Source organism: Vitis riparia, chromosome 18 (assembly GCF_004353265.1).
Source record: "Vitis riparia cultivar Riparia Gloire de Montpellier isolate 1030 chromosome 18, EGFV_Vit.rip_1.0, whole genome shotgun sequence".
Lineage (NCBI taxonomy): Eukaryota > Viridiplantae > Streptophyta > Magnoliopsida > Vitales > Vitaceae > Vitis > Vitis riparia.
The window spans coordinates 38,196,647-38,216,442 of NC_048448.1; the positions used below are offsets into that span (position 1 = coordinate 38,196,647).

The 19,796-nt window shown below is 36.8% G+C and overlaps 1 protein-coding gene and 2 long non-coding RNA genes across 9 annotated transcripts; 1 reads left to right on the plus strand and 2 right to left on the minus strand.

The window, feature by feature from the left end:
* Positions 1-1,207: 1,207 nt before the first annotated feature.
* On the plus strand, positions 1,208-8,119 carry LOC117907982 (probable sucrose-phosphate synthase 4). The gene is made up of 14 exons (XM_034821685.1): positions 1,208-1,585; positions 2,985-3,074; positions 3,562-3,785; positions 3,938-4,001; positions 4,166-4,365; positions 4,461-4,941; positions 5,131-5,259; positions 5,366-5,497; positions 5,608-5,784; positions 6,153-6,206; positions 6,344-6,406; positions 6,569-7,405; positions 7,493-7,620; positions 7,694-8,119. The coding sequence occupies exons 1-14, from the start codon at positions 1,310-1,312 to the stop codon at positions 7,968-7,970; spliced, it is 3,132 nt and encodes a 1,043-aa protein (XP_034677576.1). The 5' UTR covers positions 1,208-1,309; the 3' UTR covers positions 7,971-8,119.
* Positions 2,183-3,676, minus strand: LOC117907984. Its single transcript, XR_004650110.1, has 2 exons — positions 3,591-3,676; positions 2,183-3,122 (listed from the first exon to the last, which is right to left on the minus strand). It is a non-coding gene; the product is annotated as an uncharacterized LOC117907984 (long non-coding RNA).
* Positions 8,120-8,153: 34 nt separating the features above from the next.
* LOC117907983 lies at positions 8,154-11,699 on the minus strand. 7 transcript variants are annotated; one of them, XR_004650104.1, is made up of 4 exons: positions 11,513-11,699; positions 11,326-11,412; positions 9,814-9,853; positions 8,154-8,235 (listed from the first exon to the last, which is right to left on the minus strand). It is a non-coding gene; the product is annotated as an uncharacterized LOC117907983 (long non-coding RNA). The 7 variants fall into 7 exon arrangements; XR_004650108.1 differs by having other exon boundaries at positions 11,304-11,412; XR_004650103.1 differs by lacking the exon at positions 8,154-8,235 and adding an exon at positions 8,305-8,634.
* Between the last annotated feature and the right edge of the window lie 8,097 nt (positions 11,700-19,796).

Consider the following 19,796-nt stretch of genomic DNA (forward strand, 5'->3'; position numbering starts at 1 on the left):
AAAAGCAAAGAAAATTGGGTTTTAGGGGCTTGAAAAGACATAAAGCTTGTTATTTTCATTGAAATGCATTGTAGCATACAAAAAAAAAAAAAAAAAAAAAACTAATTTGAAGATTTTTAAAAGCAATTATAAAAACCAACTTTTAAGAATAATTTTTTAAACTGTATTTTAATAAGAGCTTAAAATATTTTTAATATATTTTTTATATTTTAAATATATTTTAAAAATAATTTTATATATAATATTTTATTTTTAATCATATTTATATAATTATTTTAAAAATATCATAAAAAATAAGTTAAAATAATTAAAAACAAATTAAAGTGTTATATGAACATACCATAATTTCTGTTTTCTAGTTGTTAATAATATTTTCCTATCTTTTTTTTTTTTAATTCCGAAGAATAGAAAATTGTTCCCATAAATAGTTACTAGGTTAATTTTTAATTTTTAATTTTTATTATTTATTTATTTTATCTAAACTATTAATCAATTTCATTGTTTTATTGTTCATTTTTTTAAAGTTAAAATATATTTTCAAATATTCAAATTTTAACTTCCATTTAAAATCTTCACCTCAATGATACTTTTATATCAATTTTTAGTTAAATTTAAGGTAAATTTAAACATATTCAGACTAAAAATATAATTAAAAAAAAAAATAGAATACACCACGTAAAAATTGTTTTTATTCTCCTATTCTCATCCAAGAATATCCAAAAGAATATATAACACTACAATGCCATGTCTAACACCACCAAAAAAAACAATGACACTATTATTACTTTGTTGCGCATACAAATCACTGGTGTCAAACCACAAAAATTTTGAACACACTTAATACACAGAATATTCCATATTAGCTTTATTATTATTATTGTTATTATAAAATATAAGAGGCTAACCCTTCTCCACCACATGAACCGTTCAATGTGTTTAATTAATTTTGCCCTTTATTTTTTTGAAAAGTTGTTCAAATAATTTTTTTTTTCTTAAAAAGAAAGGTATGGTGGGTGGTGGAGGCTATTAGAAGAATAAGGTGTCTTGTAGAGAATAATACAAGAATAAGGATGTTTGAGTAATATGCTCTTCAAGGGAGGAAAAAAAAAATGATGAGACAGAGAACCAAAGCAACCCAATCCAAGTTATTTAATCTCTTCACATCTTAAGTCAATTTTTTTCACAATATATAGTAAAATAGACATTTCAAGCCTTATAAAGAGCCAACGCTCTCTTCTACCTCTCTTCAAAGCACTGCAGACTCTCAAAGCCACTCTTTCTCACCAAGAAGCAGAGAAGGGGTGGGAAAATGGCTGGAAATGAATGGATTAACGGGTACTTGGAAGCGATATTGGATGCCGGAAGTAGCAGAAATGGGCTGAGAGTTGTTGATGATGGTGATGAGAAGAGCAACAGCAAGAATAATGGTAGTAGGAGGAGAAGATTTGTTGAGGGGAAGGTGAGAATTGGAAGGTTGGAAGAGAAGGAGAAGGAGAAGGAGGAGGTGTTTAATCCCACCAAGTACTTTGTAGAAGAAGTTGTTAATAGCTTTGATGAATCTGATCTCCACAGGACATGGATTAAGGTTTGCTTCTCCTCTCACCTATTTTTTCAATTCCATAATCCTTTGTCTGGTTTTTTATTTTTCCTAACTGTTTTTTTCTTCCCTATTTTTCCGTTCCTTTATAATAATTGAAGTTTGATGTGATATAACTTTTTTCAAAATTAAGAATACTTATTCATGATACTTTATTAGAAAGTCACTTAAGAGAATCTAACCAAAATATTTTACTAATTTTATGGAATTTAATATATATATATTTTATTAAAACATAATAAGAGAAAATAAAAAAAAATTAATAGACATGGATATAATCTTTCATAAAATCAAGAATATTTATACATTGTATTCTATCGTTAAGGTCGAAGCTCTGACATTAATCATTTGATTTTTGTTAAACTCAAAATCATCCTTAATGAAGTGTTTGTATGTTAAGTTATATTGACTTTAATCCCTTAATTTGTAGACAAATTATGGGTGGGTTGTTTTCAAGCCAAAGACGGTTAAAATGCAATGGAGAGAATCCATAGCTTTGCATCACCATGTTTGTCCCCACTCTCCACCACTATCACCACCCTTAGATTCTTTCATTCATCAAAGTAAAATATATGTTAATTTAAATTTATGGTACTAAAAAAGAAGATACTTATATCAAGATATTTAGCACCTTGTAAAGTGACCTACACTGTCTTCAAGTGAGAATACATACACATAGAATTTGGTTACAGTTGTTATGGGATTGCATGGGCATCATATCTTCTCCTTTATTCAAAACAAACTCAACTTTCTTATCCTTAAAAGTGTCTCATCCCATCTAAAGTAAATAATTATGCATACCCCCCCCTCCAAAAAAAAAAAATTAAAAGAAAAATATATGATATACATAAAGGTTATAGTGAGGTTGATGTAAAGCTTGTCCTTTTTTGACCCAGAAAAGAATCTGTTTTTTATAATTAAGTATATTTTTTATATTTGTGTTATTGAATAAAACAGTTAAAAAGTACTTCATTCCAAAAGAGTAAACATAATCTGCTGAAAATTTATTGAGGGGGAAAGAGTAAGAGGTTTATTTCAAGTCAGGTCATTTCCTTTTATAGGAAAGTTGGGGGTCTAAAACATTTATCTATACCTATTCTAAGTTTTGGCAGTCACCCAATTTAAGCAAAAAATAGAAAGATTCTAAATAAACAAATTGTGATTTAGGGTTATGCTTTATAGCACAAATTTCATAACAAAATGTGTTTGAACATGGACTCATGGAAAATTGACAAGGAAGGGAAAGAAATATCAATAATAGAGATGGGAGTTGTATCATCCAGGGTTTTTTTCTTCTTTTTTGGTTTGGGGTGGGGGGTGGATTTTGATGTTATTAAGAAGTTTTAATTAAAAGGAGAAATGAAAGGAAATAACTTGTGAATGACAGGTGATAGCAACAAGGAACTCACGTGATAGGAGCAACAGGCTTGAGAATATGTGCTGGCGCATTTGGCATCTTGCTCGCAAAAAGAAGCAGGTCCCCCTTCCACACTTCTTACCATTTGCTCTTTATATTAAGAAATATCTGACCAATCACGATATATAAATATTTAGCTTCAAAATTTCATTGAATTATCGAAAAAAAAAGGCTTCAATTGGTGAATTTGGGCCACAGTTGGCATAGCCCTATAGAAAATTTAGCAAAATCCTTGTCTCTGACAAGGTTTGTCTCAAGCTCTCTAGGTGCTTCACTGTCCTAGAATTTGTCAGAGTTGAGCATGAGCCGGGCCATGAACCAAATGAAATTGAATGTTAACAGGCCATTGGTCTGGGCTGCTTCAAAACTTGACAAAACATAGGACCACAAAGTCTTGCACGCACCATTTTTCATTCTAAAACAATCACCCCTTTTGGTATTAAAGAGCTATAGTGCCTCCACATTAATCTTCTGTATTTGTGTGTCTATAAATTTAGTTCTAAATTATGTACTTTTTGAATTAAGAAGTACGTATTATGTTTTGTAGATTGCATGGGATGATGCACAGAGGCTTACAAAGCGGCGTCTTGAGCGGGAGCAAGGTCGCCATGATGCTGCTGATGACCTTTCAGAGCTCTCTGAAGGGGAAAAGGAGAAAGGAGATGCCAACCAAATAGAACCAGTCAAGGAGCAAATGACCAGAATCAATTCCGATATGCATATATGGTCAGATGATGACAAGTCCAGACACTTATATATTATCTTAATCAGGTAAATTACACAGTATTTTGTCATAAGCATAATCACCAAAATGGAATGTGAATCATGATGGTGATATAAATGAGATACTCTCTATACTCGTACAATGCCAAAAGTTTTGAATATGATGTGATTTTGAGAAATAACGTTTATTGTTTGTGTAGTATTCATGGGTTAGTACGTGGAGAAAACATGGAACTTGGAAGAGATTCAGATACAGGTGGTCAAGTAAGTTGTATAAGAGTCCTCTTCTGTGACATAGAAATAACTAAAGCTTTATTTCACATAACTCAAGGCCAATCTCACGCAAATTGAGTCCAGAGGGTGTTTAAATTATCTCAGTTTGGAGCCTAAAAATGAATCTAACTTTGGTGTCTTGTTGAAATTTCCAGGTGAAGTATGTTGTAGAACTAGCGAGGGCTCTGGCAAATACGAAGGGAGTGTATCGGGTGGACCTCCTCACTAGACAAATCACCTCAACAGAGGTTGACTCAAGCTATGGTGAGCCCATTGAGATGTTGTCATGCCCCTCAGATGGTGGGGGCAGTTGTGGAGCGTATATTATCCGGATCCCGTGTGGTCCTCGTGATAGGTAACTATATCATCAATATTGGCATTGTTTTCATTGTGATTTTAGAGTAATTACAAGGTGAAAACATGGGCTTAATGAGAAGAACTTTGATGTAGGTACATACCAAAAGAGTCACTATGGCCATACATACCTGAATTTGTGGATGGGGCTCTAGGCCACATTGTGAACATGGCAAGAGCTTTGGGTGAACAAGTGGATGCAGGGAAGCCGATATGGCCTTATGTCATTCATGGTCACTATGCTGATGCTGGGGAGGTAGCAGCACACTTGTCTGGGGCCTTGAATGTGCCAATGGTGCTAACTGGACATTCATTGGGTAGGAACAAATTTGAGCAATTACTCAAACAAGGGAGGCTATCCAGGGAGGACATAAATTCAACTTACAAGATAATGAGGAGAATTGAGGCTGAGGAGCTGGGGTTGGATGCAGCTGAAATGGTGGTGACTAGCACAAGGCAAGAGATTGAAGAGCAATGGGGACTGTATGATGGGTTTGATCTCAAGTTGGAGAGGAAGCTTCGGGTTAGGAGACGTCGAGGAGTGAGTTGCTTTGGAAGGAACATGCCTAGGATGGTGGTATGGACATTCTCTTTACTTCTTATGCTCACAACAATGAACTAAAATAACAAAACCAACTGCACCTAGTTGTGCCTAAGGTAGAGAAAAACGAGCTCTAAAATGGCATCGCTTTACTAAAATTGGATAACCCTTCAGAACCATAGCTTAACTAACTAAACCAAATGGTACGAACCTTCCTGGAATTAGGTTATTCCACCGGGGATGGACTTCAGCTATGTTAAAATCCAAGATTCAGAAGGTGACAGTGACCTCAAGTCCTTAATCGGCTCTGACAAAACTCAAAACAAAAGGCATCTACCTCCAATCTGGTCTGAGGTAGACATTCTTTTAGTTGTATTTATTTTTTATTTTTTTTATTTTGCATCCTCTGTTGTTAATCCCTTGAACTGGAAGAGAAATTATTCAATTGAGTATGATGCAGATTATGCGGTTTTTCACAAATCCACACAAGCCCATGATACTTGCACTGTCCCGGCCAGATCCTAAGAAAAATGTCACCACTCTGCTCAAGGCTTTTGGAGAGTGTCGACAGCTCCGAGAGCTAGCCAACTTGGTAAAAAGTTTCACTTCTAAGCCTTTTCTCATTATCCAAACATAAAATAAATACAATTTTAACATTCATTCTGAGCTGAATTTCTTGTTGATTTCGTCTTGTTTCTGCAGACTTTGATTCTAGGTAACAGAGATGACATAGAAGAAATGTCAAACAGCAGCTCAGTTGTTCTTACAACAGCACTCAAGTTCATAGACAAGTATGACTTGTATGGTCAAGTGGCCTATCCCAAGCATCACAAACAGTCTGAAGTTCCTGAGATATATAGGTTGGCTGCTAAAACCAAGGTGAATTTCATAACCCCTGTGGAACATTCAACACACTGAGAACTATGATAGAACAGTAGTGGGCCCTGGTTTACTTTGTGATACTAGGATCCAAAATAGAGCTACTACGATCCAAACAATTGATGTTGGTAATGGTTAGCTAAAAGTTTATAATATGAATTGATGGAGAAGATAACGGAAAAACTAAGGTCCATCATCTCTATGTGTAAATGGCTTGGTTAAGCTTTTTTGTGTCAATAGCAAGACCCACATATCATCGCTTAGGTTCCTACTTATGGTTTTCCATGCCTTAACCTTCTTGTTTTGTCTTTTCATTGTGATATACAAACTCCTAACAGTAACACTTCTGTGGCGGGTTTCTTTTGAAGGGAGTTTTTATCAACCCTGCTCTTGTGGAGCCATTTGGTCTCACACTTATAGAGGTACAGCTTGAGTTTCTTCGCAGCCTATTAGCTTAAATAATAATGAATCTACAACATTCTGACCTATATAAAGTTTTCTAACAGAAGAATAGTAATGAATTCCTGATTGCTATTCTAATCTATTTATTGCCTTACAGGCAGCTGCTTATGGTTTACCTGTTGTTGCTACAAAAAACGGTGGGCCTGTGGATATTATCAAGGTAAATTTTAGACTAGTATAGGTAATTATTGGGCTAGCAACCCTGTGGATTTTGCTTGTTTAGATCCTGACCCATGGTCATTAGAATTTATATATTGGACCTTCACTAGTTTTCTTCTACATACCTATTTGTTTTATCTAACAAGGGACTCTAATCTACCAGGCACTCAACAATGGCCTCCTTGTTGACCCACATGACCAGAAAGGCATAGCAGATGCCCTTCTAAAGCTCCTTGCTGATAAGAACTTATGGTTTGAGTGCCGTAAAAATGGGCTAAAGAACATCCACCGGTTTTCATGGCCGGAACACTGTCGTAACTACTTGTCCCATGTTGAGCATTGCCGGAACCGGCACCCCAACACCCATCTTGGGATCATACCTAGTATTGAAGAACCCATGAGCGACTCCCTAAGGGATTTAGAAGACCTTTCTCTAAAGTTTTCTGTTGATGGAGACTTCAAGCTTAATGGAGAGCTTGATGTAGCAACTAGACAGAAAGAACTCATTGAAGCTCTAACCCGCATGGCTTCCTCTAGTGGCAATTCTAGTGTTAGCTATCATTCAGGAAGAAGGCAAGGGCTATTTGTAATAGCAGCAGATTGTTATGATAGCAATGGAGATTGCACTGAGAGATTACCATCAATTATAAAAAATGTGATGAAATCTACAAGCTCTGGTTTAAACCGAATAGGATTTGTATTGTTGACTGGTTTGAGTTTACAGGAGATATTAGAGAAGTTAAGGTGTTGCCAAGTGAACTTAGAAGAAATCGATGCATTGGTTTGCAATAGTGGGAGTGAAATTTACTATCCATGGAGGGATTTGATAGCTGATTTGGAGTATGAAGCCCACGTGGAGTATCGGTGGCCTGGTGAGAATGTTAGATCAGTAGTGACGAGGCTTGCTCGGGGAGAAGGGGGGGCTGAGGATGACATTGTGGAGTATGCAGGTGTGTGTAGTACTAGGTGCTACTCTTATGGAGTGAAACCAGGAGCTAAGGTAAGATTGTTGCTAACCATTTCCTATGAAAATTTTTGTAGAGGCTAGTATGCACTGCTTGATCCTATTTAAATAAATGAATGGCAGACTCGGAGAATTGATGACTTGCGCCAAAGGATGCGGATGAGAGGCTTCCGTTGCAACCTTGTCTATACGCATGCTACATCAAGGTTGAATGTGGTACCCTTATTTGCATCAAGGGCCCAAGCACTAAGGTAAGATCTTTTTCCCATACATATGGCACACATAAAAAACACTAATGACTCTTTGCATTTATGTCTTCTGCAGGTATCTTTCAGTTAGATGGGGAATTGACCTTTCTAAAATGGTGGTGTTTGTTGGGGAAAAAGGGGATACAGATTATGAAGATCTGCTTGTTGGCCTGCACAAGACCATCATTCTCAGAGGTTTAGTGGAGTATGGCAGTGAGAAGCTTCTTCGCAATGAAGAGAGTTTCAAAAGGGAGGACATGATCCCACAAGATAGTCCGAACATTGCCTTTGTGGAGGAGGGTTACGAGGCTCTTAATATCTCAGCAGCTCTACTGACTCTCGGGATCAAGTGATCTGTTTTCCCCTTTATACTATATTTTTTCCTTTTTCATGTTTTGATGCATGTAGATTTCATATATATTGTAAAAGCCTAAATCTGAATACCTGATATAAGAAGAATATATATATATCTAAACTTGTGTATAAAATTACAAGTTGTGCATAGTGAAATACTTTTTTACATCATTCCTCAGACTATAAGGCACCTAAAATGAAATGTCTAACTTCCAGGAGGTAATCTGTGCTTTGATGTGTGTACACTCTCATATGATATTTTTTCTGTGATGAATCATAAAAGTTAGCACATCTAATATATTTCAGCCTCAAGTATTAGAGTTAAAAACCAAATAACAACGGAAAGGTAATTGTATGTATGCATTATTTCAATCAGCATATGTATAGCATCAGATAAGGGCATTACCAAGCCTAACATAGTTTTCATGGAAACAATATACAAGTTACTCCAATTGTCTATCAATTCTTTCATGCTTGTTGAGCATCTATTAGTGTTGAGCATCTGAGTAAAACATTTACTCATTCAGTGTCTCCATATGTTCATGTAATGGATTCCAAACTACTAGTGCTAGTTTTCTTCCAGCCCTTTGGAGAAGTCCAAGATCATGGAACTGATCGGCATTTTTTTATGCACAAAGATCCAATTCTACCTTGTGTTTAGCTCTACAAAGACATTCAAGCATGTGAAAAATACATTGAAAATAAGAAGAGGCATCCATGGATCAGTGGACATTTTCCATATGGAAAAGACAAATTAACATGTGTGCACAACTGTCTTTTGCAATATGAACATATAAATTTGGAGAAATCAATGAATTTATACTTGATATAGCTTACTATTCGATTTTCATTGATCATAGTCATGATTTTTCAATCACTGCAAAGCGCAATGCTAAGCTATTTCAATTTTTGTTGTTTCTCAGTAATGGTTTTTCAGTCATTATAAAGCACAATGCTGGATCACTTCTATAAACATTTGTCTAGTCAAGATCTTTGTTACTAGGAACCCAGCTAGTTTGCCTTTTTCTCAATTCTGTAAACATCTGTCCAAGTCAATTCTATAAACATCTATCTAGTCAAGTAGCTAAATGCATTTATGTTAGCTTTCTCAATTTGGCCCTGCAGAGAGTGCAAATACTCAGCTTCTCCAGCTTTATCAATAAGACAGCTTTGTGTTCCTCTTCCATATTCATTTTTTTCCATTGTCTTAAGCTTAGGCTACAGTTACACACCCATTTAAAATAATACTTATAGGGAAAAAGTCATAGGTACATACTGTGCATGCACATTTGTAAAAGCAACACTAGAATGTCCTAGTTTGCAATTTGGACCACATGAATATCTATTCATTAAAATTAATATGATTGGACGATCCGGATTTTCACTGCAGTGTTTTGCTCAATGAAGAAAGATATATAAAATGGTCTTGTATGTTGGAATAGGTTCTCTCATGTCCTCCCTCTAGCAAGTTTGGATATGATATGCATGCAGAAAAATAAATATATGGTGCTTTAAGCTCTTTCTTCGTTTTTAAAAATCTTGAAAGTTTGGGATGAGTGCAACATATAGCAGGTCAAAAGGGAAAGGTCCTTTTGATGAGTTAAAAGGGTAAGGTCAATGCAGGTAGTTCCCTTTTTTCCAAGTAATATGTGCATGCATGAATCAAGTCTCCTCTTGGCAATAGAAACCACTAACTGCTTTAGCAAAATGCATCCCAAAATTAAAGATCAGATGCCCCGTCAACTATGGCTATAAAACCTTACAGAAATATTTGATTGCAAAGGCCATTTTAAATTAAGAAATACAGAAGAAATACATATTAAAGAAGTCTAGAGGTCATACCTTCAGTATCACCTATTGACTCAACAGTTTTATCCTTGACCTGTGTGAAATTCTAGTCAGCAAGTTAAAGGAACTTCTTCAGTAAAAAGCAAGAACTCAATTGTTATGAAAGAGCAACAAAAAGATAATGCACTGTAAATACCTAAATGATCATATTTATTTCAAGAGCCAATTAGGCAGACATTAGATTGAATCCAAATTATAGGGAAAGTATAAATCTCCAATGGTTCTATAAAAGAATACGGTAAGTGGGTTATGATATTATTTGATGGAACAGCAGTCTAAATAACATCAAAATCAGAGGATTTGTTATTAATAATTTAACTTCAGAGGAAGCAAAATATCCAAAGGAAATTCTGGATTACATTTAACATAAAAACAACATGAGATCCAATCAGCTTGTCACTTTTAAAATACTTGTTGACTAGTATTCAGTGAAGAATGAAATATTATTCTTCAGCCTCGCTCTTTAATTCAAGCATTTAAAAAGAACACAAGACAATATGTGCAAGAGAACCCAAACAGGTGATATAGAATGGACAATTTTCAATAGACAATATCCAGTTCTCTGGAGTTTATCACCTTCAGCTAGCTACAGAGTCCATTGCTACATTGAAGTTTCATTTTTCATTAAAAAGAAAAAGGTGGAATAGGTAAGAAAATACCAATTCACAGTCTCTGACATCCATGTGAAGTTTGTGAGTACTGATCCAATGTTACAACTCAAAACAAACAGCAAAGAGACCCTTATTTTAACATCAGAAATGTTTAATGTACAAAACCCAAAAAATCTAAGTAAAATTGGGAATTAAACCTATTGTTCTTGTAATTTTCCATCTGTTGTCTCCACACCATATTATAGTAAGTGATATTGCAGAAAAAGGCTGATTGGTATATATAAGACTAGGTGCACTTCCATCTTTTTAGTTTGCAATTTGAATCAGCTTTCCTCAATGAGTGGGCAGACAGGTCGGGTACTCTTTCTTGTTGAATAAGCTTCAATGTCCTCATGCTAACCCATTGTAGTCTGCAATTTGAACAACTTAACACATTTTCTTTCTCAAATTAACACTATCATGTGGATAATACTCCTTATTTGCAATTTTTTTATTTTTTATTTTTTATTTTATTTTATTTTATTTTATTTTTTATCAAATCAAGGATTTTGCCTTTTTGATATTGCCAGACCCTATGTTCATAGAGAGGATGCCCCTCATTAATAGGTCACTGAAGTCAGGAACAACATTCTAGCTATTCTTTACGATTCAAGGAGGGAAAAAGAGAGAGAAAAGAACTCAGAATTCACAACTTTCCATTTTCCTAAATCTAAATCACATAATTAAAAACCCAAACACACAATTGCACTAACTCATAAAATTGAAGGAAGATTCACAAAATTGCAGCAAATCATAAAATTAGAAAAAAAAAAAAAAAAAAAAAGGCCAAATAAATCAAAATTCGAAAATCACTATTTTCCAAATCACACTCACAGCCTTAAGCTACAGAGAGAACCTGCGACAACGTCATTTTCGATTGCATGAATGGCGGTAATGCGCACCTGCTCTCCTACAGAGATTTTTCAGGGGTTCGTCCCAACATCTGCGCCATTCCGACAGAAAAAACATCACTAAAAAATTCGGATCACTCACCCAATCAAGTTGTACTGTAGAGAGATAAAGCTAAATGGAAAGAAATGTACCGTTTGATTTAAGATTGCAAATACACATCAATTCTCCACACTTTCCAAGTTTCCTGAAAAACCTGAAGAGAAAGAGAGAAACGTGGTTGGATTCTTCTGCAAATTCAGGATTTGAACGAAAATTCTACAAAGCTACTGAGAGAAACGAGAGTGTCAATGTAGAGAACAAAGCACACCAGAGACTTATGAAAAACTGTTTTCAATTTTCAAAAAAGAAAAAAAAAATGGAAAAAAGAAACCATGTTTTATAAAATATGTTTTGTGTGAATACATTTTAATTCTTTTCAATGCTTTTAATTGTTTTCATTTATAGTTATTTTGAAAAGTAATTATATAAATGAAGAAAATAATTAAAATTAAAATACAATCATAAAAATTATTTTTTAAAATAAGATAACAACATTTCAGATTATTAAATATATTTTTATTCTATAAAAATATCACAAAATAAATTTTAAAAATATTTTTCAAAAATTAATTTTAAACTATTTTCAAAAACACTTTCAAAATAAAAGTAATTCCAATCACTATGCTGAGAAACGATGGTTGGGCTAGTGAAAAGAGTTAAACTCTCCTTATACCATAAGGATTGAGTGGTAATTTTAAAATATTAAATATATATATATATATATATATATTTGTAAAAAATGTAAAATAATGTTAATTGCATTATAATTGAAAACATCTATGTTAGGGATAGTATTAGGATCACGGAAATTAATCAAAACTTATTAAAATATTAAAATAATTCCAAAAAATAATAGAAGAAGCGAAACAATAATACATATATGAAAGTTCTTTTAATAAAGAAATTGATGTATATAATAAGTTTGTAACATTAGACAATATATACCAAATTTGAAAATACATTAATATTAAATATTTTTATTTAAATTTTTTTGATAATTTTATTTATAAATTTATATTTGTCTTGTATTTAATTATTATATAAAAGATATAATAAGATAATTAAAATTAACTTATTTACAATAAATTTATTTTAATTAATTTATAATATTTTTAATTATAAATATTTGTAGTCTTTATACTTTTTAAAAAATATAAAATTCTTAGTGTAGACCCCCTTAGAGGGGGAACATTTTCTTTTGTTTTATTTTCTTCTTTCTTCTTATTTTCTTCATCTTCATCAACCTGAGAACGGGCTATATGGGGTGGCTGGACAGGATTGACAGCCAAAAAGAACTGATGGGTGTTGGGCGGCCAGATGAAATGGAAAGAGAAAGAAAAGAAGCTGATGGGCGAGTTGTTGAGGACAGAGAAGACAACTGGGCAAAGAGAGAACATGACTGTTTGAAAAAAGGGACACAGCTGAACGAAAAGGAGAACTGGTTACAAAGAGGTAGGGTAATAGCTGGAGAAAAAAGAAAGGCATTTTTTTTAGGGAAAGGCAACTGACAGAGTTTAGACAAGAGATTAAGAGAGAAACAAAAGGGATGAAAAGGGGGTGACAGAGACAGGATTGGAGGGGATACCGACTGAGAAAAAAAAAAAGTTGAGGGGAAGAACGAGATATCAAGAAGAGGGAGGAACATGTTTAGGGAGACACGAGAGAGTTTTGAACCGAGGAATGGAGAGCTTGAAGATGAGGAAAAACAGGGTTTCACAAAGGGGAACTTTCCAGGTACGACTCCTACAACTTATTAGCTTCTCATAGTGGATGGAGTCGTCCCACATGACGAGTACATTGATGAGATGCTTGCGATGAGCATGAGCCAGATCGATGGGACAGTTCAGCCTGAGCTAGCTTCACCATTTGATCTCTTTGGGGTGTCTGTCGAGGAAATCCAGACTGCTCCTGCTTTGGAGTTTTTAGATGGTATTATAGTAGTTGATGACTTGTTTGATGGCCCTGTTGGCTCGGTTAAGGGAGCGTCCGACTTTGTGGACCCACCTTTTTCATTTGATGTTTTATTGGGATTTGTCTCCCGTTCTGATGATGGTCATGACTCTTCTTCTATGGATTTGAGCATTTTCGAGTATCTGCCTATCTCTTGTGCACTTTATTTGCACCCTTTTCACCCACATCATAGATATTTGATATAGATGATCAGATTGTATAACACAATTTAGACGAGGACTCTTCTTCTGTTTCTGATTCAAGTCCTAGTGATCAGAGAGTTTCACCTGCCACAAGAGATGCTGAGATTGTTGATTTTGGCACAATAGACCAGCCTAAGGAGCTGAGGATTGGATTGGATTTGTCTGCAGATGAGAGAGATGTCCTCGCCCGGTTGCTCATATCGTATTTGGATGTTTTTGCATGGTCTTATGAGGACATGCCAGGACTTGATCCATCCATATCCAGCATCACTTGCCACTTCTGCCTCATGTCAGATCGGTTAAGCAGAAGTTGAGGCGATTGCACCATCGCTGGAGTTTGCAGGGGAAGGAAGAGATTTAGAAGTAGCTCAGTTTGGGATTTTTATCAGTGGTCGAGTATCCCAAGTGGCCGGCCAATGTCGTCCATGTTCCTAAGAAGGACGGCAAGGTGGGAGTCTGTGTTGATTTCTGAGATCTCAACAAAGCCAGTCCTAAGGATGATTTCCCTCTCCCACACATTGACATGTTAGTTGATAGTACGACAAATCACTCGATGTTGTCCTTTATGGATGGATTTTCCGAGTACAGTCAGATTCTGATGGCTCCAAAAGACATGAAGAAGACGTCCTTCATTACCAAGTGGGGTACTTACTACTACAGAGTGATGCTGTTTGGTTTGAAGAATGCAGAAACTACTTATCAAAGAGCAACAACTACTCTATTCCATGACATGATGCATCAGGATGTCGAGGTTTATGTAGACGACATGATAGTGAAATCCCGAGATAGAGTAGATCACTTAGCAGCTTTGGAGAGATTTTTTGAGCAAATCAAACAATTCAGATTGAAACTAAATCCTAAGAAGTGCACTTTTGGAGTGACTTCTTGGAAGTTATTGGGATACATGGTCAGTGAGAGAGGCATAGAGGCGGATCAGGATAAGATCAGAGCTATCCTTGACATACCTGCGCCAAGGATCGAGAGAGAGATCAGAGGCTTTTTTGGTAGACTTCAGTACATCAGCAGATTCATTGCCAAATTGACAAACATCTGTGAGCCTATTTTTCGACTCTTGAGGAAGAGTCAACCTACTGTTTGGGATGATCAATGTCAGCGTGCATTTGAGAGGATTAGAGAGTACTTGTTGTCATCTCCAGTCTTGGTGCCTCCTACACCAGGTCGTCCTTTACTTTTATACTTGTCAGTTTCGAACGTAGCTTTGGGTTGCATGTTGGCTTAGCTCGATGATTCAGGCAAGGAGCGAACCATTTATTATCTGAGTAAGAGGATGCTAAATTATGAGACAAAATATGTCATGATTGAGCTCTACTGCTTGGCATTGGTTTGAGCTACTCGGAAATTGAGACATTATATGACCGAGTATTCAGTGCACTTGATATCTCGTCTTGATCCTCTGAGATATTTGTTTGACATACCTACTTTGGTCGGATGACTCATGATATGGTTGGTACTTCTGATTGAGTTTGACATCCATTATGTCACTCAGAAGTCCATCAGAGGGAGTATTGTTGCAGATCACCTAGCCTCATTACCAGTTTCCAATGGTAGAGCTATTGATGATGATTTCCTAGATGAGGACATTGCTGTCGTGACTAGTCTGTTGGGTTGCGCATGTTCTTTGATGGTGCGGCCAACCATTCTGGATATGGAATAGGTCTCTTGTTGATATCCCCTTATGGTGACTACATTCCTAGATCTGTTCGTTTGGCATTCTCGGATCGACATCCTGCCACGAACAATATTGTTGAGTATGAGGCTTGTATCTTGGGATTAGAAACAACTTTTGAGCTTGGAATTAGACAGATATAGGTGTTTGATGACTCCAATTTGGTATTGAGATAGATTCAGGGTGAGTGGAAGACTATAGATGTGAAACTTAGGCCTTACCATGCATACTTAGAGCTACTAGTTGGGAGATTTGATGATTTGAGATATACATATCTGCCTAGAGCGCATAATCAGTTTGTTGATGCCTTACCTACTCTAACTTTCATGATTGATATTCCTGCTGATGCCACTGTTCACCCCTTACTGATTGAGTCAAGATATGCTCCTGCCTATTGTTGCTTGATTGATGAGACAGAGTTTGATGATGGCTTACCTTGGTACCATGACATATACCAGTTTCTGAGACTTGGCACATATCTTGAGGCCGCCATGACCAAGGGTAAGAGAGCATTGAGACAGTTGGTCGCCCGATTTGTGATTTGTGGTAAGACATTATTCAGACGATCAGTTGATGGGATGTTATTATCGTGCTTGGACCGCGCCTCTGCCGATCGAGTGATGAGAGAGGTTCATGCGGGAGTTTATGGACCACATATGGGAGAACATATGTTAGCTCATAAGATCATGAGGACTGGCTATTTCTAATTGACCATGGAGACAAACTGTTGCCAGCTCGTTCAGAGATGTCCAGAGTACCAGATACACGAAGACCTCATTCACGTGCCACCTTCAGACTGTTGCCAATTGGCATGAGTTCATCTTGGTCGCCATCAATTACTTCACCAAGTGAGTGGAGACGGCTTCATATGCGAGATTGACATCGTCTAGGGTCGCTAGTTTTCTCATATCACACATTATCTGTCGTTATGGAGTCCCTCATGAGTTGATTTCAGATAGAGAAGTACATTTCAGAGCAGATGTTGACACTTTATTATAGAAGTACGGTATCCAGCATCATAGATCGTCTACGTACAAGCCGTAGACTAACGGAGTGGTAGAGTCCGCGAACAAGAATATTAAGAGGATCTTGCGGAGGATGGTTGAGACTTCTCGGGATTGGTAAGAGAAGCTCACTTTCGCATTGTGGGTTTATCGGACTTCTTTTCGCACCTTTACAAGAGTCACACCCTACTCCTTGGTGTATGGTATGGAGGTAGTGCTGCCAGTTGAGATTGAGATGGGTTCATTGAGGGTAGCATTAGAGCAGCAGATTCTAGAGGCAGATTGGGCTCAAGCTCGATTAGATCAACTCAATCTCCTAGATGAGAGGAGGTTGAGGGCAGCAGACCATGTCTGTGCCTACTAAAGGAAGATGACTCGTGCTTTTAAGAAGCGACTCTAGCCTAGACCATTACGGATAGGTGACTTGGTTCTAAAGGTCATTAAGGGATTGATCATAAATCCCAGAGGGAAGTTCAGACCTAATTGGAGCGGACCTTATTTCATTAGAGAGCTGATCCTAGAGGGCGCTGCATGGTTGATGGATCTAGATGGAAATTGATTCTCGGAGTCGACCAACGTGGATCAGCTAAAGAGGTACTATGTTTGAGACCATGGTCACAGGATGGGTGACCATCATTTCGGTTAGCTATATACCCTTTCACCATTTTGATATATAGATCGTTGCTAGCCCATTGAGCCTCGCACGTGCATTATAGCATTTCTTTCTTATCGCCTTGCTCACATTTCTACACCGGGATAGGGGCCCTTTGGTGTATGCATGCATTGTTTGGGAGTCTCAAGAGTCTTGGACCTACAAGTGCATCTTTCTCTCGTTATTTTTCCTACCATCACTCTACTGCATTTCATCACATCTCATTGGTCATGTACTTCATTTGTTTTTTTTATTCTATCTACTGCTTGTTTTTCTTCACATCCTTTTCACCACGAGTGGTGATCTTTCTCAGTTCATTGCATGGAGGATAGTCACGTCATTTCCGCTATCTATCACACGAACACTGATTCAGGGATTCTTAGTTTGAGAAGGTCATCTCATCAGAGAGAGTTTTGAGAGTGTGCCTATCCATTGTTGATATCATATTTGGGACTCATTTTTTCATGTTCAGGGTGTGTGCATTTGTATATATGTAAAAAAAAAAATGATGAATGAAAAGAAAAGAAAAGAAAAATAAGCACATGTGTGTATGTGCATAGTATTCTCCATCATTGGGCATGTATCAATATGTTTAAGGGTCACTTTGTTGAGTATGTTTGTTGATGGGAGCTCGTATGTGAGCTTTCTGAGACCCTTAATTATTTGTATTCAGGTTTCATGTATTTTGAGAGTGAGATGAGTGATCTTCTCTTAGGAGCTCTGGATCATTGTCTCTTCCATCATTACATTCATTGTTGATGTGACTTCACTTCATGTTTGATTTGAGTGGATCATTACTTCTTTTCGTGTTATTTGCTTTGCCGTCATCCTCGCTTTGCTTTTGATTGTCTTACTGATTCGTTCCCAATTGGTGTCTCAGCTGATTCATGTCCAGCTGGTGCTCTTTGATTGAGAGAGTAATCAACAAAATTTATAACCTATATCACCATGCATTAGGATAGCTTTAGATAATATAGCATAGTGGCTCTAGGATCGTTCACTATGAAGGGTTTTCAACTCACAACTGATACCAATTCAAAGTTAAATTGGTGCTTTTTCATTTCAAGGTTAGCTTAAGAAATAAAACACAAACTTTGGTTAAATGAGGTTTTGTTTCAAGCTAACTAAAAAGAAAGTAATGGAAATTACTTATGAAGAAAAACATTCCTTGGAGGTTTGGGTTCACCGGGGAGGTTCCTCATGCAAAAACAGAGCTCCGGTCATTTGGTTCATTTCCTTGCATTAGAGAATTAACATATAATCAATTCTCTAACCGGTGTTGTACAGATGTATCCTTTAAATGGATTTCAGCTCTAATTCCCTCTCACTGATGCAACTTGTAATGGCTCGTGCCTCTCACCTAGCATTTGCCACTTAAGGTGATCTTTAACTTTGGACTTCCCTTCTCAAGCTCGCAAGAGATAACTAATGGATGTCTCCTTGGAGTCCAAAAGCTTACCAAGTGTTGGCAATTCTAGAAAATCCTACCTTCAAGTCACTTCCCAAAAGCTCGCAAGAGGTAAATTAGTGCATCTCCATGGACGGAGATCACTTGCCTTACCAAGTGTTCACTCAAGTGAATTGAAGGTGTTTTAAGTTAACTAAAAAAATAGAAATCATTAAAGGATCACACTTTCTCTTCTTTAAAGGCTGAAACCACAAAGCTATAAATTCTTGCACTTGGAACCTTTCCCGGCAACCTTAGCTCCAAGGAACTAAAAGTCTAGCCATTCATTCTCTGAGGAAACTTTCTCAGAGCTTGTTTGGCTAGTAAGAAAAATTAACGAGAAAACACAAATATCAAGGAAAAACATAGCAAGTGCTCTGTAATATATATTTTTTCCTCTCTCCGATTACATATGTGCTATATGATGGATATCTCATTGTAAAGAAGATTACAAAACTATATATAAGGGGTTATTCACCATTTGTTCTTACTTAAAGACTAAGGAATCCTATGATAGGTGGGTTACAAGGAGAGTTTGGGGATTTAGACATCAAATATCTAAAGCAAAATATCTCAAAATATCTCAAAATGTCGGTCGGGAAGCTTCAGGAAAACACTGTGGCACTGTGCAAAATGGCTGTGAAACTCTCCAGGTAAGCGCTATCAGAGGATCCGGACATGTCTGACCAGGGAAGTTGAAACGTCTCCTCTCCCATCTGGCGTCAGGTGCCGGATGTGAAATATCCGATCAGAGGATCCGGACATGTCCGACCGGACAGAATTCTAAGAGTGAGATATCCGGAGAAGGTGAAACGTCGGGCGGACAGAATTCCAGATGTGAGATATCCGCGCATCGCAAGGGGGACCGTCTGCGTGTACAAGGTGTAGGGACCCCTCCCTCTGATGACACGGAGCACGCATTGCTATCCGAAGCAATTCCATCCGGATTCCCCAAGAGGACAAATGGCGGCGCTCCCCTATCCGGACTCTCCAAGAGAAACACACGGCAGTCGCGATCATCACACCCTCGGACGTTAGCATATCCTATCCGGATATGTTGTCCGAATCATTGACTAAAGTGAGCAAGCCTTACTACAGCCCACGTTCCGCCGCCCTCCAATGGTGTGTCCGGACGCCCTATCCGGACATCTTTTGCCATGGATTCTAAAGAACTCTCCTCAATCTCGGATTGCTTTGGTGATCAAAAAGCTATCAAAACACCAAAACTTAACACAATTTGATTAGAATTGATTGCAAGGGTCTTTAATATGTTAATTGGGTTAAAAGGTGATAACTACTACTCAAAAGTGTTTAAAAGAGTTAATTACAAGCTATGAAATAGCACTTTTTGAGTGGTAATCACTTACCCTTGTTCTTCTCTTACAACGACCTATTCCCAGTTTGATACTTCATGTGCATCATCCCTACGCATC

What these genes read in the sequence shown, in the direction of transcription:
- LOC117907982 (XM_034821685.1), top strand. Translation starts at nt 1,310, where the DNA reads ATGGCTGGAAATGAATGGATTAACGGGTACTTGGAAGCGATATTGGAT. An exon ending in TCCACAGGACATGGATTAAG is followed by an intron (nt 1,586 to 2,984) that starts GTTTGCTTCTCC and finishes TGTGAATGACAG; the next exon opens with GTGATAGCAACAAGGAACTC. An exon ending in TTGCTCGCAAAAAGAAGCAG is followed by an intron (nt 3,075 to 3,561) that starts GTCCCCCTTCCA and finishes TATGTTTTGTAG; the next exon opens with ATTGCATGGGATGATGCACA.